Source organism: Bos javanicus, chromosome 22, assembly GCF_032452875.1.
Source record: "Bos javanicus breed banteng chromosome 22, ARS-OSU_banteng_1.0, whole genome shotgun sequence".
NCBI lineage: Eukaryota > Metazoa > Chordata > Mammalia > Artiodactyla > Bovidae > Bos > Bos javanicus.
In genome coordinates, this window is record NC_083889.1 from 11,457,244 (window position 1) to 11,478,376 (window position 21,133).

The window sequence follows — 21,133 nt, forward strand, 5'->3', positions numbered from 1 at the left end:
TCCCTGGGGAAGGCTGTGCCGGGCAGTGAGCCCAACTTAGGCTGTGAAGGATAGTGGAGGTGCAGGAGGGAGCCCTGGCCCCCTTCCTCCACCTTCTGAAGTGGCCTGGGTCTCACAGAGCCAGATTGCCAACCCATCCCGCAATAAATAGCTTTGGTCTTGCTTCCTCCTAAAGTTTCCTGGGGTGGCCTGGCCTCCTGGAGGTCAGGGATCAAGGTCTGTCAGAAGGGAAGTCACAGTGGCTTCCACAGCCTACATCTCAGCACAGCCCAGGCCTCCACCCCCTGCTTTCTCTGCCCACCAGTCCAGCTGTGGCCCTGGGGACAGGGCTGGCCCCTCTCAGAGAGCTGGGTCAATATTTGTTGACTGACTAAGTGACTGACTCAGCGTAAATGCCAGCGCCTGCCAAGCGCTGAGGTATGTTCTGCTGGGCCAGGCGGGGACAGGGATTGAGTTACAGTGGCAATGGGCAGAGCCGGGCCCCATGCCAAGCCCAGCACTGCCCACAGGCAGGGTGAAGGCAGGAGCAGTTTCCAGCAGGTAGGCTGGGTGGGGAAGAGACTCCCAGGGCCAGGGTGGGAGGGCTGCTCCGAATCAGGAGCGTACCACGTGGGGTCACTGGGCCCAGGGTTGCCCAGGGGCCCGACAGAGCTGGGGAGGCAGCGGAGCCGGCCAGCAGGTGAGAACACTGGCAGGGGCGGGGAGGCTGCAACCAGAGCAGCTCTGGGTGGAGCGGGGTCGGGGCGGGGGTGGGGGTGGGGAGAGAAAGTGGCAGATTTTCTACGGGATAGGGGTGTCTGTCTCCCAGAGTCCATACCCTGGGGGCCCCGGGCCATCCCCCCTCCTCCCACTCCAGCAGGCAGCGCCCCTCCTCGCTTCCTGGAAGTCAGGCAAAGTGACCTCGGAGTCCGCCCCTTCACAGGTACCTCAGGAGAAGGAAGTTTACACCCAGGGAAGACAAGGGGCAGCAGAGCCAGAGGAGGCTCTAGGTAAAGACAGGGGGGCGGCGGGGGGGGTGGGCAGGAGTAAGCGGGGGATGAGGAGACCCCGGGAAGGGAGGGGGCCCCGGGGAGAGAAGGGGGCACCTGAACCGGAGGAGAACCCAGGGGACCGATAGGGGCGTCTGGAGGGAGAAGCATGCCCAGTGGGGCGGAGGAGTCACGAGAGAAGGGGCGCGGGGGAGAGAGGATGCGTGGGGGATGGTGGGGGCACTCAGGGAAGGAGGGGGCAGCAGGAGAGAAGAGCAAGTCAGAGGAGGAACTGGGCATCTGAGAGAGAAAGGGGGCTGTGGGGGGACAGAGTGAGCCCCCAGGGAAGAGAAAGGGGCTTCCAGCAGGAGAGGGCACCGAGTGGGGGGATGTGTCCCCACTCAGGGCGGGTGACGGAAGGGGAAGAGGGGACATGCTTGGGTGCAAGAGCCTGTGGATCAGAAGGGGCACTCTAGGGAGGAAGGGACCGCCTGGGGGAAGAAGAGGAGGGTGCTGGCGGGGGGAGGGCCCCACCCTTTGTGCACCCTTTCTCCACCCCCAGCACCCCTTCCCCACCCCCAGCACCCCTTCCCCACCCCCAGCACCCCTTCTCCACCCCCCAGCACCCCTTCTCCACCCCCCAGCACCCCTTCCCCACCCCCCAGCACGTGGAAGACAGGTGACATGGGATGAGGCCTCAGGCCCCGGGAGCCTGAGAGTGTGACTCCCCAGGCTAGCACTGGATATCAGAGCACCCTGCGAGCCCCTCGGGGGTGATGCTGTCCCTCCGCGGTAAAGCCAGCCCAGTCCCCACTTTCTCCCCACAGGGAGCCCTGGTGACCCCTCTGCTGAGCCAGCCAGGCTTCCTGTCCCTCTGTCACTGCTTCCCAGCTGCAGCTCCTGGCAGCACCTCTCGTCACTGCCTGCCGGTGCCCTGGTCGCTGTCAGTAGTCACTGCTGCCGCCCGTCACCGCCGAACGTCACTATGCCTGTCCCTTGACCTCACTGCGTGTTTCCCTTTGCCTGAGACCACCATCACACGGTCACCACGTCTGCCGTCGCTCATGGCACTGCCACAGCAGTTCCGGGTGCAGTGAGAGAGCACGGTGACTCCATCCACTTTCCCCTCCGCAGTCACGGGCCAGCGGACCTTTAGGGTGTCAGGCAGTGGGAGCCAGCAGTAAATAAGAAGAGAAGCCCCTGGCCCCGGAACCCTGTACTCTAGTGAGGGAGACCAGGCCATGAGCACTCGGGGACTCCAACTCGAGTTGAGGAGGCAGCTCTAACCCCACGGGAACCCCCTCCCCCCCCCCCCCGCCCCCGCTTCCCCTGGGTAGCTCCCTCCCCCACCCCTCCCCACCCCACACACATCCATAGCTGCCTTGGCCCTCTTTGAGAGGGTTGGGTGTTTCCCGGTGTGAGTTCACCAGGGCCTGGGCCCGGCCTGGATAAAGACCTAAGGAATGTGGGCTGCTCTCGGTGGCCCCCATCACACTATGCCTCTGATTCTGTAACTCTGTATCCCCTGCCACTTCCTTTCCCCTGGTCATGCAGAGTCAAGGCTGTTCCTCCTGGGATATAACACGCTGGAGGTGAGCAGGGAGAGGAAGGGAGAGGAGTGAACACCACACCAGGACCACTAGAGGGGAGAAGTTCAGAAAGAAGGGACTTCTGGATCTATGAGGCAAAGCAGCAGCAAGGAGGAAAAGTTGCAGGTGGTGGGATTTACAGGTCAAAAGAACTTCCACCAGTGAAGCAATGACCAAATCTCAGGCAGGGGCTTCTGAAGGAGGGGTGCAGGGAAGCCCGGGGTCGTTGAGAGTCACCTGCAGACAGGCAACAAAATCCAGAGCTCCCTTCATCCCCAGATCCTTCTCATTCCACTCCTCTCTCCTGTGCCACTTGGAACCATGGAGCACAACAAAGATGCTGTTTGGAGAGCCAATGGCTGTCTGCAGTCTGTTTGCATCGCTTGTTTGTAAGCGTTCAGCTGTGTATCAAGAATGTGAGAGTGTTTTGGCCTGATTTACCCAAGCTGCTTGTGTTGGCTAAGCCTATTACTTGCCGCAGTGTCTGTCACCTTCTTCACAGTCAGGCTGTATGTTCAGAGTCTGTCCTGGGTTTGCAGAATCTTCATCTACCCTGCCAAACCTCTTTCTGTCCTAAGCCTGTTTGGAGAATCTGAGTCTTTTTAAACAGTCTGTCCCTCTTTCCTCATGGGTAAGATACTTTTTTTTTTTTTTTTTAATTGCAAAAGCTGCCCTGCATGCAAACCTCTCTGTCTACAGAGCTGGTCTTACATGCTTGGCTGGGACATTTCTTTCTGCCTAAAGACACTATCCTTGTTTTCAAAGATTTGTCTGTTTTCCGCACCTGTCTGAGTCAGCAGAACCTGTTCCCTTGGCAGGAAGTATCTCTGTCTCTAGACTGTGTCCTGCTCACAGAGTCTTTTCCTCTTTCAGAGCCAGGTTCTGTCTGCAGAACCTGAGCCCTGTTTGTACAGTCTGGGGTGTTTTTCAGGGCCTTTGCCTATTTGCACGGCCTATCTGAACTTGCCTGGATAGAAACTCTGTCTGCAGGCTTTACTCCTACAAAGAGTTCTCACCACCAGGGGTCGCTGTGTCTGTGAGCACCTCTGTCTTTCTGTAGAGCCTATCCCTGTTGGCAGAGCCCATGTCAGTCTGCACGGTCTATTCCTAATAATTGCATGTGTACTTTTTAACAGGACCTGTTCCTATTCATGGAGTCTTTATCTGTTTCTAGAACTCACCCTTTTCTAAAGCCTGACCCTGTTTGCAGAACCTGGGCTCTCTACAGAACCCAGCCCTGTTTCAATATCTTGTCCCCGTCTGGAGCATCTGTGCTGGCCCACAGAGCTGATTTCCCAGCTGGCTCCTTTCAGCATATCCTGCCCTTTCTAAAGATGTCACTGTTAACAGAGGCCGTCTGTTTGCAGAGCCTGTGTGGGCTTACAAGACCTCTCCTGTTTGCCAAGACTCTGTCTCTAGGGGCCTTGTCTACAGAGCCTGTGTCTTTTCACAGAACCTAAGTCTCTCAGCAGAGCTCATGACTGCTTGCCCAGCCTGTTTCCATCTCCCTGTGTGCAGGATTTGAGGCTGTTTCCCGTGGCTGTCCCTGCATACTAAGCCTGACCACGCCTAGAGAACTTTGGCCTGTTTCAGAGTTGCCTCTGTCTGAGAAGCACATCTCTGACTGGTAACTCTGTGCCTGCTTGCAGAGCCTTGCCTATCTGTGTGCCTGTTCATATCTGCAGAGTCTGTCCGTTCTGCAAAAAGTCCCTGTCTTAAGAGTTCATCCCCACCCACAAAGATTTGCAGAGCCTTTCCCATTTCTGAAAAGCTCCTCCATACCAGCAGAACCCAGGACTGTTCGCAGAGCCTTTCTCAGCATTCACAGCCTTTGCTTGTTTGCCCAGCCTGTCTGAATTTCCCCAGGTACTGTCTGTGTCTCTTCACACAGGTCGTCCTTTCAAAGGTGGTGTCTGTCGACAGAACTCATCTTTGTCAGGAGAACCTGTGCCTGTTCCATCCCTTTCTTGGGTCTCAGGAAGCTGTCCCTGTTTGCAGAGCCTGTGCTTGTACCCAGAGCCTTTTCTCTGCAGCTGCTGTGTCTCTGCACGGCCACCTTGCAGCAGTCTGAAAGACTTTCGCTTATTTGCCTTGTGTGCAGAGCCTATCTTGCCTACAGGATTCTGTCTTACTTCAAGAGCCGTGTCCTGTTGGCAGAGCCTGTCCCTGCCTGCAGCACCTGTTGTTACTGAGCAGAGCCCTCGCCCTCTGCAAGCCTATCACCATCCACAGTGCCTGTCTCTGGCTGCAGATCCTACATCTGTCCGTTTTGAACTCTGTCTGGCAAAGGTGGTCCATAGACTCAAAGCCTACTGTTGTCTACCAAGCTCAGCCTTTTTTCAAGAGCACAAACGCAGACCACAAGCTAGGTCCCTGTTTGCAAAGCCTCTGTGCTGACATCTGCAGTACCTGTCCTGGTTTTCTGGCACTTGTGTTTATGCAGCCCTCGTCATAAGGGGCACAGGCCATGACGAAGGGGCTTTGGAGAGCTGTCGGTGAGGAGAGCTCCTGCTTGGAGCCCAGAGGACCGGGGGGCAACCTGAGCCTAAGGACTCCGGCTTGTGTTTCCTCTCTCCCTCCCTCCTGATCTAGGATGGACACCAGGAGGGGCCTCCCTGACATTGAGAGTCACAGGGACCTCCACATATGGATCATTGAGGTGAGCAGTACGACCAAACAGAAGAACTGGGAGAGTGTTCGGGTCTCTGAGACTAGGCTTCTCCCACCCCAGAGGGTCACGGTTGCTCTCCTGAGTCCTCACGAGGCACCCTCCTCTCCCAGAACCTGCAGATGGTGCCGGTCCCTGAGCCGGCTTATGGGAACTTCTTCGAGAAGCACTGCTATGTCGTTCTGCACGTGAGCACTTGAGGAGCCTTTTGGGGGACTGGGCGGGGGGAGGGGCACAGCCCACTGGGGGCTCTGATGATGCAGATTAAGCTCCACCCTGGGAAGAGGCAGGCTGGGAGCCCAAGAATCGCATCCCACAAGGAGGCTGCTGCTGCCCTTGAGGCTTTTTTACCCTCCCCTCCGCATTCTCCCTCTCTTAGTTGCGGAAGCACCTGACCAGTCTCCCCAAAGCCCTTGCTACCTCCTCCACCTTGGGCCCCAGCCCACCCCACCCACCCCTGGGACCCCAGCCCCCTACCACACACACACAAACTCTTGGGCCCTAGGTCCCCCAGAGCCTGAAGGCCACACCGGGCGTGCCCAAAGACCTGCACTACTGGGTCGGCAAGATGGCGGCACCGGGGGCGCAGGGCGCGCCGGGCTCCTTCCTGCAGCATCTGAAGGAGGCGCTGGGCGGCGCCACCGTGCAGCACCGCGAGGTGCAAGGCCACGAGTCCGCCTGTTTTCGAAGCTACTTCCGCTCGGGAATCACGTGAGTGAGACCGGCAGGGGGCTGATAGGGCCAGAAGCTGAGCGGTGGCTGGCAGCTGGGGCAACTGGCTTCCTCATCACAGCGTGTGGGGTGTGTTGGGGTTGTTTTGTGTTTTTTTTTTAATATATAGAAATCATACCATACAACCTACCCATATAAAATACACAATTCAGTATTTATAGTATATCCACAGACTTATGTGATCCATCACTACAGTTTTAGAACGTTTTCGTCACCCCCCAGAGAATACCCCTACCCTTTAGCACCATCCCCACTTCCTCCCATACTCCCTTCCCTCCATCCGTTTAGATTTCTCTCTTCTGGACATTTTATTTAAATAGAATTAGACAATGCCGTGTGTGCTTATACCACATTTTATTTGTTTTCACCACTTAATGGATATTTGGCTTGTTTCTACTTTTTAGCTGTTACAGGTAATACTGTTGTGAACATTGGCATACAGGTTTGGGCTAGTTTTTGCCCCCATTTTTACTGAGATATACAGGACTGTATCAGTGTAAGGCGTACAGCACAATGGTTTTACTTGCAGGTATCGTGAAGTGATTACTGCAGTAAGTTTACTCACATCCAGTACTGTACATAAATCTTTGTGTGGACATTTGTTTTTCATTTCTCTTGGGTGTATACCCAGGAGTGGATCCCAGTTTTGTTTTGAGTTCGCTTTTGTGTTACCATGCCCAGTATAAATATGTCTTTTGTTGTAAATTGCTTCAAACATGTTTTTAATTACCAAATGCATTGAACCATAGGAAACTGCCAGTATTCGATCATTCTGTTGAATCAAATACATGTAAATAGTGTGTACATAAATGCATGCACACACGTATACATGCACATGCAGAAAACATACCAGCCCATATATGTCCACCTACCGGTGGGCACACATCAGTGAGTATTCATGTCCACCTACACACATACACAGTTACGTGAATTCCATGCATACACATCTATACTCACATGGATATAGATACACATACCCACATACATACATGGATATGCACATGCGTGTGTCCACATATCTACACACGGATAAGCACATGCACAGTCCTGCCCCCGTATGCTTGCACATGCGTGTTCATATCTACTTGCACATACATGTTAGGCACATGTGTGTCCCCACATGTGCGCGTGCCCATGTTTGTGTCTGCACTCACTGCCCAAATGGCAGTCTGTGGTCTCACGTGGGACCCTGTGCTCTCCTCAGCTACAGGAAGGGAGGCCTGGCCTCTGCCCTCAAGCATGTGGAGACCAACGTGTACAATATCCAGCGACTGCTGCGCATCCGAGGGGGGAAGCACGTGTCGGCCACCGAGGTGAGGGCTGCGAGGGATGCCACCTGACCTTGCACTCAGCTGGACTGCATGTCCTGGAGTGTCGGGAGGTGTGGAGGGTGGTGGGGACAGTGAGGGGAATGTGGGCGGTGGCCTATCCTGATGAGGAGAGAAAAGGCAGAGCCCAGCTTCCAGCCCCACCTCTGCCGTGTCTCCTCTGACCCTTGGTTTCCTCGTCTGTCCCGGAGCACATTAAGACCTAGGACAGGGAGGCGGACGAGATGATGCACCTGGGTGGCCCTGGTAAGCAGCACCATGAGAGAGAGGATGATCTGGGGAGGTGCACGGCCCCACACTCTCATACACATATTCATTGCCACCCATAGGCACACACAGCCTCTCCCACTGCTACCCCAGAGCCACTGGGCCTATTGAGAGCCTTTGTGCAAATTAGACCTGAGTGCTCCTTACTCCTGTCAGGATATTGATGGAAAATACTGATCTTGTGAGAACAAGATGGTCTCCTGCCATCCAGTGTAGTGAACAGTCAGGAGTCTGACAACTGCAGTATGAACGGTGCCCCCGAATTGTGCACATTACTGTCGACACAGTTCTGGGACGCACACACAGTCCCGCCCAGCTCATGCAGTGTCACCCGTTGATTCAGTGACCGAACATCTGGCTCATGCAGGGCCACCATGCAGCCCGAGGTTTTGCCTGTTAGCCTGCCATAATTATTCAGAGCCCCCACTTTTCCTCTCAAAAGTGCCTCTGTTGGGGTGATAATTGCCCTCAGCCCCAGATCACACACTGTCTCCTACACAGGCACACGTGCACTGTCACCCAGGAGCACACACAGCTACACACATGGAGAAGCAGATGCGTGAGCCCCACTTGTATCCATGTGTCCACGTACACGCACTGCTGTGGACACGCGCCAAGAAGTGCCAGATTCAGTCACGGACACCCTGTGAAAGGAAGCATATTGGAGTCACAGACACCCAGAGATGCACCCAGCCACACCCACACAGTGACCCTTGAGGTCTCATGTGCTTATACCGATGCGTGCCTACACACAGCTCACACATACACCGAACACACCACACCACACTCATACATGCAGCTCGCTGCACACAAGTGACACACCTGAGCTATGCTCACGTGGGCAGGGACTGGCTGTGGGCCTTCCCGGGGTCCAGGTAGTATGACCCCCCGTCTCCTCCCTGACCCTGGCCCTTCCAGGTGGAGCTCTCCTGGCACAGCTTCAACAATAGTGATGTCTTCCTGCTGGACCTGGGGAGGATGATGATCCAGTGGAATGGGCCCAAGGCCAGCGCGGCCAGGAAGGCGCGGGTCAGTGTCTGCCCCAGGAACAAAGGGCTGCAGGGCTTGGGAGGAGGGATGGTCCTCCATGGGCCCATCCTCCAGCCACCCCAAGAAGTGGGCATGGCTCTCCGCCCAAGAAGCTGAGCAGTACCTACAAGCTGAGTCCAGATTCCACACTGGGGGTACCCCTGGATACCAGGATCAGGAGGTACCTCCCCAGGCCCCCCACCTCTGGGAGCTGAGCAATAACAGGAAGGGTCTGGGCTGGAATGTCTGAGAGGTGAAGAGGGCATGCTGGGGAGGCCCTGACTTCCAGCTCTGGTCCCGCAGGGCCTGTTCCTGACCCACAGCCTCCGGGACAGGGAGCGTGGCGGTCGTGCACAGGTCAGCGTGGTGGATGATGAGGCTGAAGCCACTGACCTCATGGAGGTCATGGAAGCTGTGCTGGGCCGCAGAGTGGGCAGCCTGCACGCCGCCATGCCCAGCAAGAGGATGAATCAGCTGCAGAAGGCCAATGTCCACCTCTACCAGTGAGCAGGCCTTGGGAGTGGGCGTGTCCCAAGGGTGGGTGTGTCCATCATTACCGCAGTCACGTGGTGCCTCTAGGAAGGCCTCTAGGAAAGGCTCCTGGCTGTCTGGAGCAGGCCATAAGGCACCTTGGCCTCAGCCTGTACTCTAGCATGGCTGCCTTCCTGAGAAACTCATTGTACAGACAAGGCGACTGGGGCCCTGAAAAGGCCAGGGCACTGCCCAAGACTTCATAGCAAGGCTGCGAAGAACCCAGCCCCCAAGCCTTCTGCTTCTGGAGGCAGGAGGGGCGGTGGCAGCTGGAGTGGAACCAGGCCAGGAAGGGGCTGAACTACCCACATCTGCATGCCTGTCCCCTAGAGTCTGCCAGAAGAGCAAGGATCTGGTGGTCCAAGAGTTGTCGATCTGCCCATTGACCCAAGACCTACTTCAGGAGGAGGTGAGGCAGGCTTGGTCCCAGCCATCCCCATCCACTCCATAACTCCAGCCCACTCCGGACCACATACTGACCAGCCCCACTTCTGATCCCAGAACTGCTACATCCTGGATCAGGGTGGCTTCAAGATCTACGTGTGGCAGGGACGCCGGGCCAGCCTCCAGGAGAGAGGGGCTGCCTTCAGGAGGGCTCTGGTGAGGCTGGGGCCCTGTCTCAGAGGGTCGTTGTGCCACCCTGGGGTCTGAGGATGGGGGACATCTGTGTTCTGGGGTCTAAAGGGAGGGGTAGTCCTGCCCTGGGGCCAGGAGGGGGATACCTCGTGCCCTTGGAGCCCTGTCTGATGGAGGAGAATATAACCCGGTCCTGGGGTCCGAGCCTGGAGACCCACTGCCCTATCTGAGGGAGGAGACACACTCTGACCACAGATCCCAGGGGAACACACGGCCCCTCTCTAGGGTACCACAGGCTTGTGGTACCCTGGGGGACCTACCTTGAGGTCTGAGGATTTTCCAGCACTGGGCCCACCTTCCTTTTCCAGGAAGGGAGGCAGGGTTCTGCCTGGGGTCTGAGGGGTGGTCATAGCCCGCCCTTCCGGAGGCCCGGAGTAAGGGGAACCTGCGTGTCCTTGGGGACCTCGGAGAAATCGGTAGTGTCAGAGCCAGCTCCTTATACGGGTCACGAGCTCAGTTAATTAATGCTGCTCAGTGCACAGCTGGCCCCGCAGCTCCCGCGGGGTAGAGTGGAGCAGTGGGCCCCTGGGCCACACGCCTCACCCAACTCCCGCCCCAGAACTTCATCCAGGCCAAGGGCTACCCAAGCTACACCAGCGTGGAGGTGATGGACTACGGCGCCGAGTCGGCCGGGTTCAAGCAGCTCTTCCGATCGTGGTCTGGGCAGCAGCGCAAGAACAAGAACCTTGGTGGGATGGGTGAGAGGGCGTGGCCAGAGAGCGGGGCGGGGCTCCGAGCTGCAGTGGGCGGGGCAGGGCCCAGAATATCCCCGAGAAGAGTGAGGGGTGTGGCTGGAGGGGGCTTTTTGTGTGATGGGCGGGGCAAGACACCCTCTGTCCCACCCTCAGGTAAACTGCTTCAGGTGAAGCTAGACGTGGGCAAGCTGCACAGCCAGCCTGAGCTAGCCGCCCAGCTCAGGATGGTGGACGACGCTTCTGGGAGCGTGCAGGTGAGGGGCACTGGCTTGGCTGGGTGAAGATGTCTTCAGGTGAACCATGTGGCTGCTAAAGTGTCGCAGGTATGCCCTGGTGCACATCTGCACACAATCAGGGACCCTCGGGGGCATGTGTACACGTACCCACACCGCCCCTGAGCCAGCTCATACTGTGTGTGATAGTATTGTCTCACACAGTGGCCACTTGCTGGTAACATGGCACTCAGCACAGTAACATCTGGACAATTAATTGTGCCTTTTTGTCGTATGTTTGACACAACCATACCTATTATATTATAGACACATACACCTTTGTCACTGTACTTATTCACAGCTAGGTACACAGTTGCAAACATGTAGCTGTACAAACTCTACATCACACATGATCACACCCCCACACCCAACCTTCAACACAGTCACACCCTGTCAGCTCCCTGTCTGGGCTCAGACAGACGTCCTGGGAGATGCAGGGTTTGGGGGCTACTTCCAGGCTCTGTATAGGGCAGGGTTGCCTCTTGACTTACTGGGTCACCCCTGGTCAGGGCCCTTAATGTCTTCAGGACTCAGTTGTTTAGAAGGCTCATTTTTTAAAGTCTTTAAAATGGGGCTAAATCTGTGGTCACCTGGCCCCCAGGCTGGTGTGCGGGTGCTGTGGGATGATGGGAACAGGACAGTGGGCCTGTTTGAGGGGTGCTAGTTCTCAAGGTCGGCCAAGGTCAGAGAAAATACGGTTTCTCCAAGGTTCCCTCCAACTTTTGCCCTGATATGGACAGACAGTGGCAATGAGCGGGGAGGAGGGAGAGAGGATGAGAGGTTGGAGGACAGGGAGAGACTGAGGGAGGGGGGAGAAGACAGAGGGAGAAGACAGAAGCTAGAGGGAGGAGAGGGTAGGGCAGGGCAGGAGGGCTGAAGGCCCAGGAGAGGAGAAAGGGAGTCAGGGAGAGGTGGGGTAATCAGGCAGAGACCGGCGGAAAATGAAGATAAGGGCAAGGAAGGCAGGAGGGAGGGGTCTGTAGCCCAGACCCCAAGTACCAAGGCAGGGATGGGACCCACCCACCCCAGCAGTCGGGGGACAGGCAGCCAAGGGGAGGGCTCAAGCCAGGAGGCCTGGCTGCCGGGTGAGTGTGGCTCCTGGAGGCATGGGACGGGAGTCAGCCTCTTCTGCAGGAAGCAGGATGCTGGGTGCTCTGGTCTTTTCCAGAGACTGCTGTCAGGCCTCAGGATGCCCCGATATTGTTTCTTACTACATCAAAGTGAGCACTGTTACCCCCACTTTACAGGTGGAAAAAGATTTACACTTTACAGATTCACTTTACAGGTGAATCTCAGCGTGGACTCACTGCCCATGTGGGTGACCAGGATTCGACCGGGATCTCCCTGGCTTGGCTCCCCACAGGAAAAAGAAATCATGCTAAGTGTGACAGACTGTTTCCTTTTCAGTCTTTGAACAGGCTTTGCTTTTCTAAATGACACTTGAGAAAAGGAAAATTTTCCAAGAACCCCTGGGCCTTGCTTCCACCCAGCTTCTGCTCCCCTGGCCTGAGCAGCGATCAGCAGTGCAGAACCTGTCTGGCCCTTGCTCGGCTGTGGCTGGTGGGCTCAGGCTGGGGTGGCCTGAAGCAGCCAGGGCAGCCTCTGGAGTCCTCCCTACTTGTTTGTTGCAGGCGCTCCACACCAACTCAGAGTCCTGGCTGCGAGCAGCCTGGTGCAAATGTAGGCCCCAGGGGTCTGTGGGGGGAGCACAGAGCCTGGGGTGGGTGCACACCTCGGGGGGAGCCCCTTGCCTGCACAGGTGCGGCCGGCCTCTGGCTGCGGAGAGCTTCCTGGCTGGACAGGTGGGTGGGCTGGTTTAGGTGGAGGCACCACCCGTGCCTGTCGGTCCCCTGTTCCCCAGATATGGTGCATCCAGGATTCACGCAGGCAGCCTGTGGACCCCAAGCGCCACGGACAGTTGTGCGCTGACAGCTGCTACCTTGTCCTGTACACCTACCGGAGGATGGGCCTCGTCCAGCACGTCCTGTACCTGTGGCAGGTGCGCTGGCCTGAGTCGGGTGGCGGGCACCCTCAAGCCCTGAAGCTGAGGAGCCAAGGACGGGGCCTGTGACCTGCGCGGGCCCTCACCGCTCCCGCCCACAGGGCCTCCAGGCCACGGCACATGAGGTCAGCGCCCTGAGGGGCAACGCCGAGGAGCTGGACCTGTGGTACCGTGGAGCCCTGGTGCAGGAGCACGTGACCATGGGCAGCGAGCCCCCCCACTTCCTCGCCATCTTCCAGGGCCAGCTCGTGATCTTCCAGGTAGGGCTCACCTCGCTGCCGCCGCCACGGCCTCCCCAGTCCTCTGTGTGCCTGTGGCCTTTCCATGCCCAGGCTAAGCACCTTCTCTGCAGGCCAGGGGCCAGCCTACCGCCCCTCAGCTTCCTGGTGTTTCTCTGAGGCCCAGGCGTTCCGAGGGTGACCCCGGCCTGCCCTAGTTTCCTCCCCCATCCCCAGAGCCAACCACAGAACAGGGGCGCAGTGAGGAAGCTGAACAGAAGGGGAGCCGGGGCCTTGTCTGGGGTCACACACAGACCCAGCTGCTCCCCACTCTCCACCTTTAAAGCCTGGGCGACCCTTGCTCTGACCCCTCCGAGATGGGGTAAGGGATCCATTTAGAAAGGGCCTAGTGCCCTATTCCAGATTGAGGGGCTTTTCCCACTACACACTCACAGAGAACAGAAAATAGAGGTAGCTTTAAGAGGGGGCCCTGGGTGCTGATGCAGTGCAGCCCCCGCCCTGGGAGAGGGGGCAGCCCAGGACCCCTTACCTCAGCCTGAGGCCCAGTCCTCTCATAGGGGCACCTCAGGCACAGCAGGAAGGGGCAGCCAGCACCCGCCGTGAGCCTCTTCCACATCCAAGGCACCGACAGCTACAACACCCGGACCATGGAGGTGCCAGCCCGCGCCTCAGCCCTCAACTCCAGCGACATCTTCCTGCTGGTGACAGCCAACCTCTGCTACCTCTGGTTTGGAAAGGTAGCCCACGCCCGGGGCAGGGGCACCAGGCCAGGGAAGTCCACTCCTCAGCGGAGGCTGACTGCAAGCCCAGCCTCAGACAGGCCAGGAGGGAGGCTGCGGAGAGCCACCTGTGCTTTCTGGAACCTGGGGGAAGTTATAACGTGACAGGTGGACAGGGGCGTCCACAGGTCAGAGCCAGGCCAGGCCGGGGCCACCTCCCCTCCTTCCGGCCTCGTTCAGGGACCACGTCCCTCCCCAAGTGTCTTGGGGATCTTCAGCTGATCTTCAGCGTAAAACCTGAATGATCTGCAAGTCTAGAGGTCTCCATCCTGTGCTCCGACCTGGAGAGGGTCCCTGTGACCTTGATCGCCTGAGGAGACAGAAGCCGGGGGCGGGCGGGGGCGGGGCAGGGAGGAAGGGAGACGCTTGTTCACGCTGGGCCGCGAGCCCAGGCCCCACGTGACTCCCGCTCCCAGGCCCCCATTAGCGGGGGCTGAGGGGCTAGAGGTGAGGCGCTCTCCCGCTGCAGGGCCTGACCCAGCTTCCTGCCTTGCAGGGCTGCAGCGGTGACCAGCGTGAGATGGCGCGGACGGTGGTCACCATCATCTCCAGGAAGGATATGGAGATAGTGCTGGAGGGTCAGGAGCCTCCCAACTTCTGGGAGGCTCTGGGGGGCCGGGCGCCCTACCCCAGCAACAAGAGGTGACAAGGCTGGGAAGAGGGGAGGAAACTGAGGCCCAAGAGGGTGGGTGATTAGTTACGAATCACACAGGGAACTAGACAGAGCCCAGGAGCCCACCCCTCCCTTCTCCCCATCACTGACTTGTAGCGGGAAGATGCTGGGGAGAGCGATGCAGTGGCGCCCTCTGCTGGAGAAATGTACTCCCTGCACGGTCCCATCCCGGACCATTCCGTCCGCAGAGGGCCCGAGGGCAAAAGCGCCGTCCCCCAACCCCGCACTTCCCAGAGGTGGTGTCCCCAGGGTAATGGGACATGTGGGGAAACAGCGTGTGTGCAGTGTGCCAGAATAGTGTGCATGTCGTGTGTAAATGGATAAGGAAAGGCAGAGGTCTCTCGGGGCTCTGGAAGCAGAGTGCTGGTCTCTGTGTGTCTGCGGGACCTGGCTATTCCCCCCACTGTCTCCTGAGCGCCTACATTCTGCGGTCCCTTCTCTTAGTCTGGCTTCCCTCCTCCTACTCCTCCCACCTTCGGCCTGAGGCGCAGCTCCTGAGCTCCCAGCCCGGGGTGGGGCCAGCGGCTTCTCCCTCCGTGGGCAGCAGGACTTCCCCTGGGCCCTCCCTGCCCTCCCTACCTCCATACTCAGCCGGCTCCCCCCTCCTTCCCGGTGCTCCTTCCCTGGGAAGTTCACGGGGCAGCTTGTGCTTCGGCTGCCTATGGGTAGACAGATCACCTAGCTTTCTCCACTGACACATGGAGGCCTGGAGAAGGGCAGGCGTTTTGGGAGTGGACCCTGGGACGGGGGAGCTCAGAGGAGGGCCAGCGCGTCCTGCCCTAGGAGGTGTTGTGTCCCAGCCCCGGAGGAGTGGTGGAGGGGTGCTGTGCGGAGGGCTGGCTTGGCCCAGGCTGCCAGAGGCCCAGGGCTCTCTGCGCCCCTCACAGCCTTGTGCCATGCTGGCCAGGCCCCCCGAGGATGTGTGCGACTTTCAGCCACGACTGTTTGAGTGCTCCTGCCAGGCGGGCCCCCTGGTCCTCACAGAAGTAGTGTTCTTCAGCCAAGAGGACCTGGACAAGTATGACGTCATGCTGCTGGACGCCTGGCAGGAGGTGCGGTCACCTGGTGCCCGGGTGGGGTGTGAATGGGATGGGCCTGCGCCTGTCGAACTGGGGAGAGTGTGTGTGGCTTCGTGTTTCTAGCCACGTGACTGCATATAAGGCTGCGGGTGAGTGACTGCCTGTGACCCTGAGACCCTGAGGACTGTGATCCTGTGGCTGTGGATGAGACGCCAGGGACGACAGTCCGAGGAGCCCGTGGGAGGCTGTGGCTGTGTGTCTAGGGCTCACATGCGCTAGAGTTGGGTGCAGTGTACCTGTGTGCCTTCTGACCGCGGAAGCCCAGGCGACCAAGCGCCTGTGGCTGACGTGTCAGTGCTGAGTGGGTATCTGTAAAGTGACTGCGTGTGTGTATACATATGTGTGTGTAGTGGCCATAAAGTGATTGTGTGTGTGTATATGTGTGTATGTGTATGTGTGTGTAGTGGCCATAAAGGGATTGTGTGTGTTTATGTATGTGTGTATGGTGTCCATAAAGTGACTGCGTGTGTGTATACATATGTGTGTATAGTGGCCATAAAGTGATTGTCTTTGTGTATATGTATATGTGTGTGGTGTCCATAAAGTGATTATGTGTGTGTAGTGGCCATAAGTGATTGTCTATGTGTATATGAAGAGATGGCAAGAATACACAGAAGAACTGTACAAAAAAGAGCTTCACGACCCAGATAATCACGATGGTGTGATCACTCACCTAGAGCCAGACATCCTGGAATGTGAAGTCAAGTGGGCCTTAGAAAGCATCACTACAAACAAAGCTAGTGGAGGTGATGGAATTCCAGTTGAGCTCTTTCAAATCCTGAAAGATGATGCTATGAAAATGCTGCACTCAATATGCTAGCAAATTTGGAAAACGCAGCAGTGGCCACAGGACTGGAAAAGGTCAGTTTTCATTCCAATCCCAAAGAAAGGCAATGCCAAAGAATGCTCAAACTACTGCACAATTGCACTCATCTCACACGCTAGTAAAGTCATGCTCAAAATTCTCCAAGCCAGGCTTCAGCAATACGTGAACTGTGAACTTCCTGATGTTCAAGCTGGTTTTAGAAAAGGCAGAGGAACCAGAGATCAAATTGCCAACATCTGCTGGATCATCGAAAAAGCAAGAGAGTTCCAGAAAAACATCTATTTCTGCTTTATTGACTATGCCAAAGCCTTTGACTGTGTGGATCACAATAAACTGTGGAAAATTCTGAAAGAGATGGGAATATCAGACCACCTGACCTGCCTCTTGAGAAACCTATATGCAGATCAGGAAGCAACAGTTAGAACTGGACATGGAACAACAGACTGGTTCCAAATAGGAAAAGGAGTTCGTCAAGGCTGTATATTGTCACTCTGCTTATTTAACTTATATGCAGAGTACATCATGAGAAACGCTGGGCTGGAAGAAGCACAAGCTGGAATCAAGATTACTGGGAGAAATATCAATGCTGCTGCTGCTAAGTCGCTTCAGTCATGTCCGACTCTGTGCGACCCCATAGATGGCAGCCCACCAGGCTCCCCCGTCCCTGGGATTCTCCAGGCAAGAACACTGGAGTGGGTTGCCATTTCCTTCTCCAATGCATGAAAGTGAAAAGTGAAAGTGAAGTCGCTCAGTCATGTCCAACTCTAGGGAAATATCAACCTCAGATATGCAGATGACACCACCCTTATGGCAGAAAGTGAAGAGGAACTAAAAAGCCTCTTGATGAAAGTGAAAGAGGAGAGTGAAAAAGTTGGCTTAAAACTCAACATTCAGAAAACTAAGATGGCATCTGGTCCCATTACTTCATGGGAAATAGATGGGGAAACAGTGGAAACAGTGTCTGACTTTATTTTGGGGGGCTCCAAAATCACTGAAGATGTTGATTGCAGCCATGAAATTAAAAGACGCTTACTCCTTGGAAGGAAAGTTATGACCAACCTAGAGAGCATATTGAAAAGCAGAGATATTACTTTGCCAACAAAGGTCCGTCTAGTCAAGGCTATGATTTTTCCAGTAATCATGTATGGATATGAGAGTTGGACTGTGAAGAAGGCTAAGCGCCGAAGAATTGATGCTTTTGAACTGTGGTGTTGGAGAAGACTCTTGAGAGTCCCTTGGACTGCAAGGAGATCCAACTAGTCCATCCTAAAGGAGATCAGTCCTAGGTGTTCATTGGAAGGACTGATGCTGAAGCTGAAACTCCAATACTTTGGCCACTCATTGGAAAAGACTCTGATGCTGGGAGGGATTGTGGGCAGGAGAAGGGGACGAGAGAGGATGAGATGGCTGGATGGCATCATGGACTCGATGGACGTGAGTTTGAATGAACTCCGGGCGTTGGTGATGGACAGGGAGGCCTGGCGTGCTGTGATTCATGGGGTCACAAAGAGTCGGACACAACTGAGCAGCTGAACTGAACTGATGTGTATATGTGTGTGGTGTCCATAAAGTGATTGTGTGTGTGTGTGTGTGTAGTGTCCATAAAGTGATTGTATGTGTGTATATGTATGTGTGTGTAGTGGTCATAAAGTGATGGCTTGTGTGTATATATGTGTGTGTGTGGTGTCTTCGTGTACCTGCATTTGATCTCCATTTATTTCCTCTCTGATCTTCATTATTTCCTTGCTGGTGCTGACTTTAGATTTTGTTCTTTTTACCTAATTTTGTTCTCTTTACCTAATATTTGTAGGTAATAGGTTGTTTATTCGAGATTTTCCTAGTTTTCTTGAGGCTGGCCTGTATCACCATGAATTTCCCCCCAAGGGCTGCTTTGGCTGCACCCCATAGATTTTTGTATGGCTGTGTTTTCATCGTCATCTGTCGGTGTGCGTGCATTTGCCTGTGTTCATGCAGCTGTGTGTGATGGCTGTGTGGTCAAGGAACTGGCTGTAAGTGGCCAGACCAGCCAGGAGCAATGATGCTGTGCAAGAGGCTGTGACACTGGCTGATGGTATGGGTGCCTGAGTGAATGTATTCATGCGACTGTGCGATCACGTTTCAGTGTGGCCGGATGCAGTGGCGTTTCAAGATAATGTTTTCCAGGCTGTGCGATCCAGTGTGACTGTGGATCAGCTGAGTCTGTGTCTGTGTGTGGGTGATTGTGTGTGGCCGTGATTTGCCTTCTGGCTGAGTGGTGAGGGACAGTTGTGTCTGTGTAGCTGTGGCTGTTTGTGTGTGTGTCTGGGACGCCATGTGAGTGTGACAGGGAGGCCTTTGGGCTCCCATCCCACTCAGAGCACAAGCAAAGCCCTGTGCTCAGCAGCCCTGGTTCTGCCTCTCTCTCACTCTGCTCCAGCCCCCACGCCCTCCTGGCTGCTCCTTGAGCACGCCGGCACACTCAGGGCCTTTGCGCTGCGTGTCTCCTCTGCTCAGAGCATCCCCCAGCCCCACTCCCTCAGATCTTGACTCAAATGTCGTCTTTTCAGTAAGGCTTTCCCTGACTCAAATGACGGTATCTACCACTTCACCACCACGACCACCACTCTTCTTTCCCTGCCTTGTTTTTCTCCATCTGATATTCTACATAATTTACTTATTTTTGTGCTTCCCCCAGCAAACGAAAGCTCTGCAAGGGCAGGGATTATGTCTATGTGTTTTCCATGGTTGAGTCCCTCATCCCGAGATAGTGCCTGGCACACCATTGGTACTCAGTAAATATGTGTGGATTGACTACACACATGCATGCCTGCGAACCTCCTGGCATGTTTCCGGGTGTGCGGGTGCGTGGCCAGCCTGCTGGGTGGGTCTGGTTGGCTGGGATGTGTGTGGGGGGCTCTGAGACCACCTGTTGGACAGGGCTGGGAGGGAAGAGGTCAGCTCCACCCATCCAAGGCCAGGCCCCCTCTGTGGCCCAGATCTTCCTGTGGTTGGGGGCAGCTGCCAGCGAGTGGAAGCAGGAGGCTGTGGCCTGGGGCCAGGAGTACCTGAAGACCCACCCGGCAGGGAGGAGCCTGGCCACACCCATTGTGCTGGTCAAGCAGGGCCACGAGCCTCCCACCTTCATTGGATGGTTCTGCACCTGGGACCCCTACAAATGGAGTGTGAGTGACACCTGGACTCCCCCATCCCCACCCTAATCCACAGGAGGGGGCCGCCCTGGTATACTGAGGGGGAGCCATCACCCTGCCCAGGGACCTCCGGTCTGTGGAGGGAACCTGATCCCTTTGTTGCCCCTCCATCAAGCTCCCATCCTGATTCTTGCCCCTAGAACACCCAGTCCTACGAGGAGGTGGTGGCGGGTGACCCGGGAGCAGTTTCTACCATCTCTGAGATAACAGCCGTGAGTATTAGGGGCCCCCTTCCCTGGTGGCTCAGATAGTGAAGAATCTGCCTGCAATGCAGGAGACCTGGGTTCAATCCCTGGGTTGGGAAGATGCCCTGGAGGAGGGCATGGCAACCCACTCCAGTAATCTTGCCTGGAGAATCCCCATGGACAGAGGAGCCTGGTGGGCTACAGTCCATGGGGTCACAAAAGAGTTGGACCCAGCTGAGCAACTAACGCACACACACACTCATGGGTCTGGGCTGGCATGGCCCAGAGGCCAGAATGAGCAGGGAAGGAGCCAGGCGCCGGAAGGGGCAGGAGTGGCATTGGGGGCAAGAGGACCAGGGGGCTCAGTGCAGCCTCCTGAGGGAGCCCATCCCCCAGCTTCCAGAGCCTGAGGCCCCTCTCCTGGCAGGAGATCGTCAACTTCCGGCTGTCCAGATGGCCAGGCAATGACAGGGCAGGCCCGTTGGCCCTGCGGGCCCTCAAGAGCTCCGAGGACATCTCAGAGAGTGAGCTGGAGCTGGGCCCCCGCGCAGGCACCGGCAGCCGGAGCACCGTCAGCAGCGCCAGCAGCAGCAGCTACCAGAGCAGCCCCCAATCCCTGGGCAGTGGGGGCCTGCCCCGGGAACAGCTGAGGCACCAGGCTGCCGAGGACCTGCCGGAGGGCGTGGACCCGGCCCACAAGGAGGTGGGTGCTCAGAACCCCTGCCGCTCCCAGTCCCCACACTCGTGCAGGGAAAGCTGAGCTGCAGGCACCCAGGGCGTGACCCACAGGTGGTGGGCCATGGGCAGCTGCCCTGGGAGACGAGTGTTCCAGATGGGGTGATGGGCAGAGAGACGTGGGAGAGGATGGCACCTCTGGGTGGGTGGGACAGGGTTGTGGGACACCCTGCCTCTGCACCCACTCTCTCCTGCCCCCACCCTGCCTCAGGCCTATCTCTCAGACTCTGATTTCCAAGATATCTTTGGGAAGTCCAAGGAGGAGTTCTACAGCATGGCCAAGTGGAGGCAGCAGCAGGAGAAGCAGCAGCTTGGCTTCTTCTGAACCCAGGCCCTGCCCTGCCAGTGCCACCCAGATGGCCCAGGCGTGGGCACCCGCCTGCAGGCACCTCCGTACAAATACCAGAGCCTGAGGAGGCCCTCCTGGCACTCCCTCCTTGGAGACTCCTGGTCCCTAAAATAAAAGCCAGTGGCTCTGACAAGGTGTGGTGAGTCAGCTTTCAGGGTTGGGTCACTCAGGTCCACCTCTTAGGAGAGTGGGCCTCTGGGACTGGGGGGGCAAGGGGGGCTGTGACATTCCAAAGCCTGAGCCCTCCATGCCCTCCACCTTGAGTGGGTGTGTCCCGTGCTGGTCCGTCCTGCCCCGGGGAACAGACACCCCCGACCCCCACCTTGCTCCACTGTGAAGATGGAGAGGAATAGAGAATGAGCT

General features: G+C 56.7%; 1 protein-coding gene across 19 annotated transcripts; it reads left to right on the forward strand.

Annotated features, from left to right (window-relative positions):
• Window positions 1-307: 307 nt before the first annotated feature.
• On the forward strand, window positions 308-20,924 carry VILL (villin like). 19 transcript variants are annotated; one of them, XM_061395907.1, is made up of 23 exons: window positions 437-540; window positions 857-922; window positions 1,796-2,074; window positions 2,837-2,946; window positions 5,150-5,216; window positions 5,339-5,413; window positions 5,731-5,936; window positions 7,162-7,270; window positions 8,471-8,581; window positions 8,885-9,084; window positions 9,443-9,521; window positions 9,614-9,712; window positions 10,308-10,446; window positions 10,597-10,697; window positions 12,577-12,714; window positions 12,819-12,977; window positions 13,514-13,693; window positions 14,232-14,377; window positions 15,316-15,460; window positions 19,289-19,474; window positions 19,642-19,713; window positions 20,114-20,389; window positions 20,633-20,924. In XM_061395907.1, the coding sequence occupies exons 4-23, from the start codon at window positions 2,879-2,881 to the stop codon at window positions 20,744-20,746; spliced, it is 2,670 nt and encodes an 889-aa protein (XP_061251891.1). In that variant the 5' UTR covers window positions 437-540; window positions 857-922; window positions 1,796-2,074; window positions 2,837-2,878; the 3' UTR covers window positions 20,747-20,924. The 19 variants fall into 19 exon arrangements, 16 of the variants coding, with proteins under 16 accessions (XP_061251894.1, XP_061251891.1, XP_061251896.1 ...); XM_061395909.1 differs by having other exon boundaries at window positions 516-540; window positions 860-922; XM_061395905.1 differs by lacking the exon at window positions 437-540 and adding an exon at window positions 552-679.
• The last annotated feature ends 209 nt before the right edge of the window (window positions 20,925-21,133 follow it).

Excerpts from the sequence above, each read along its gene's own strand:
- VILL (XM_061395907.1), top strand. The coding sequence starts at position 2,879 with ATGGAGCACAACAAAGATGCTGTTTGGAGAGCCAATGGCTGTCTGCAG. Across the intron at positions 10,698-12,576 it reads ACGCTTCTGGGAGCGTGCAG|ATATGGTGCATCCAGGATTC; the intron begins GTGAGGGGCACT and ends CCTGTTCCCCAG. Across the intron at positions 19,475-19,641 it reads GGGACCCCTACAAATGGAGT|AACACCCAGTCCTACGAGGA; the intron begins GTGAGTGACACC and ends TCTTGCCCCTAG.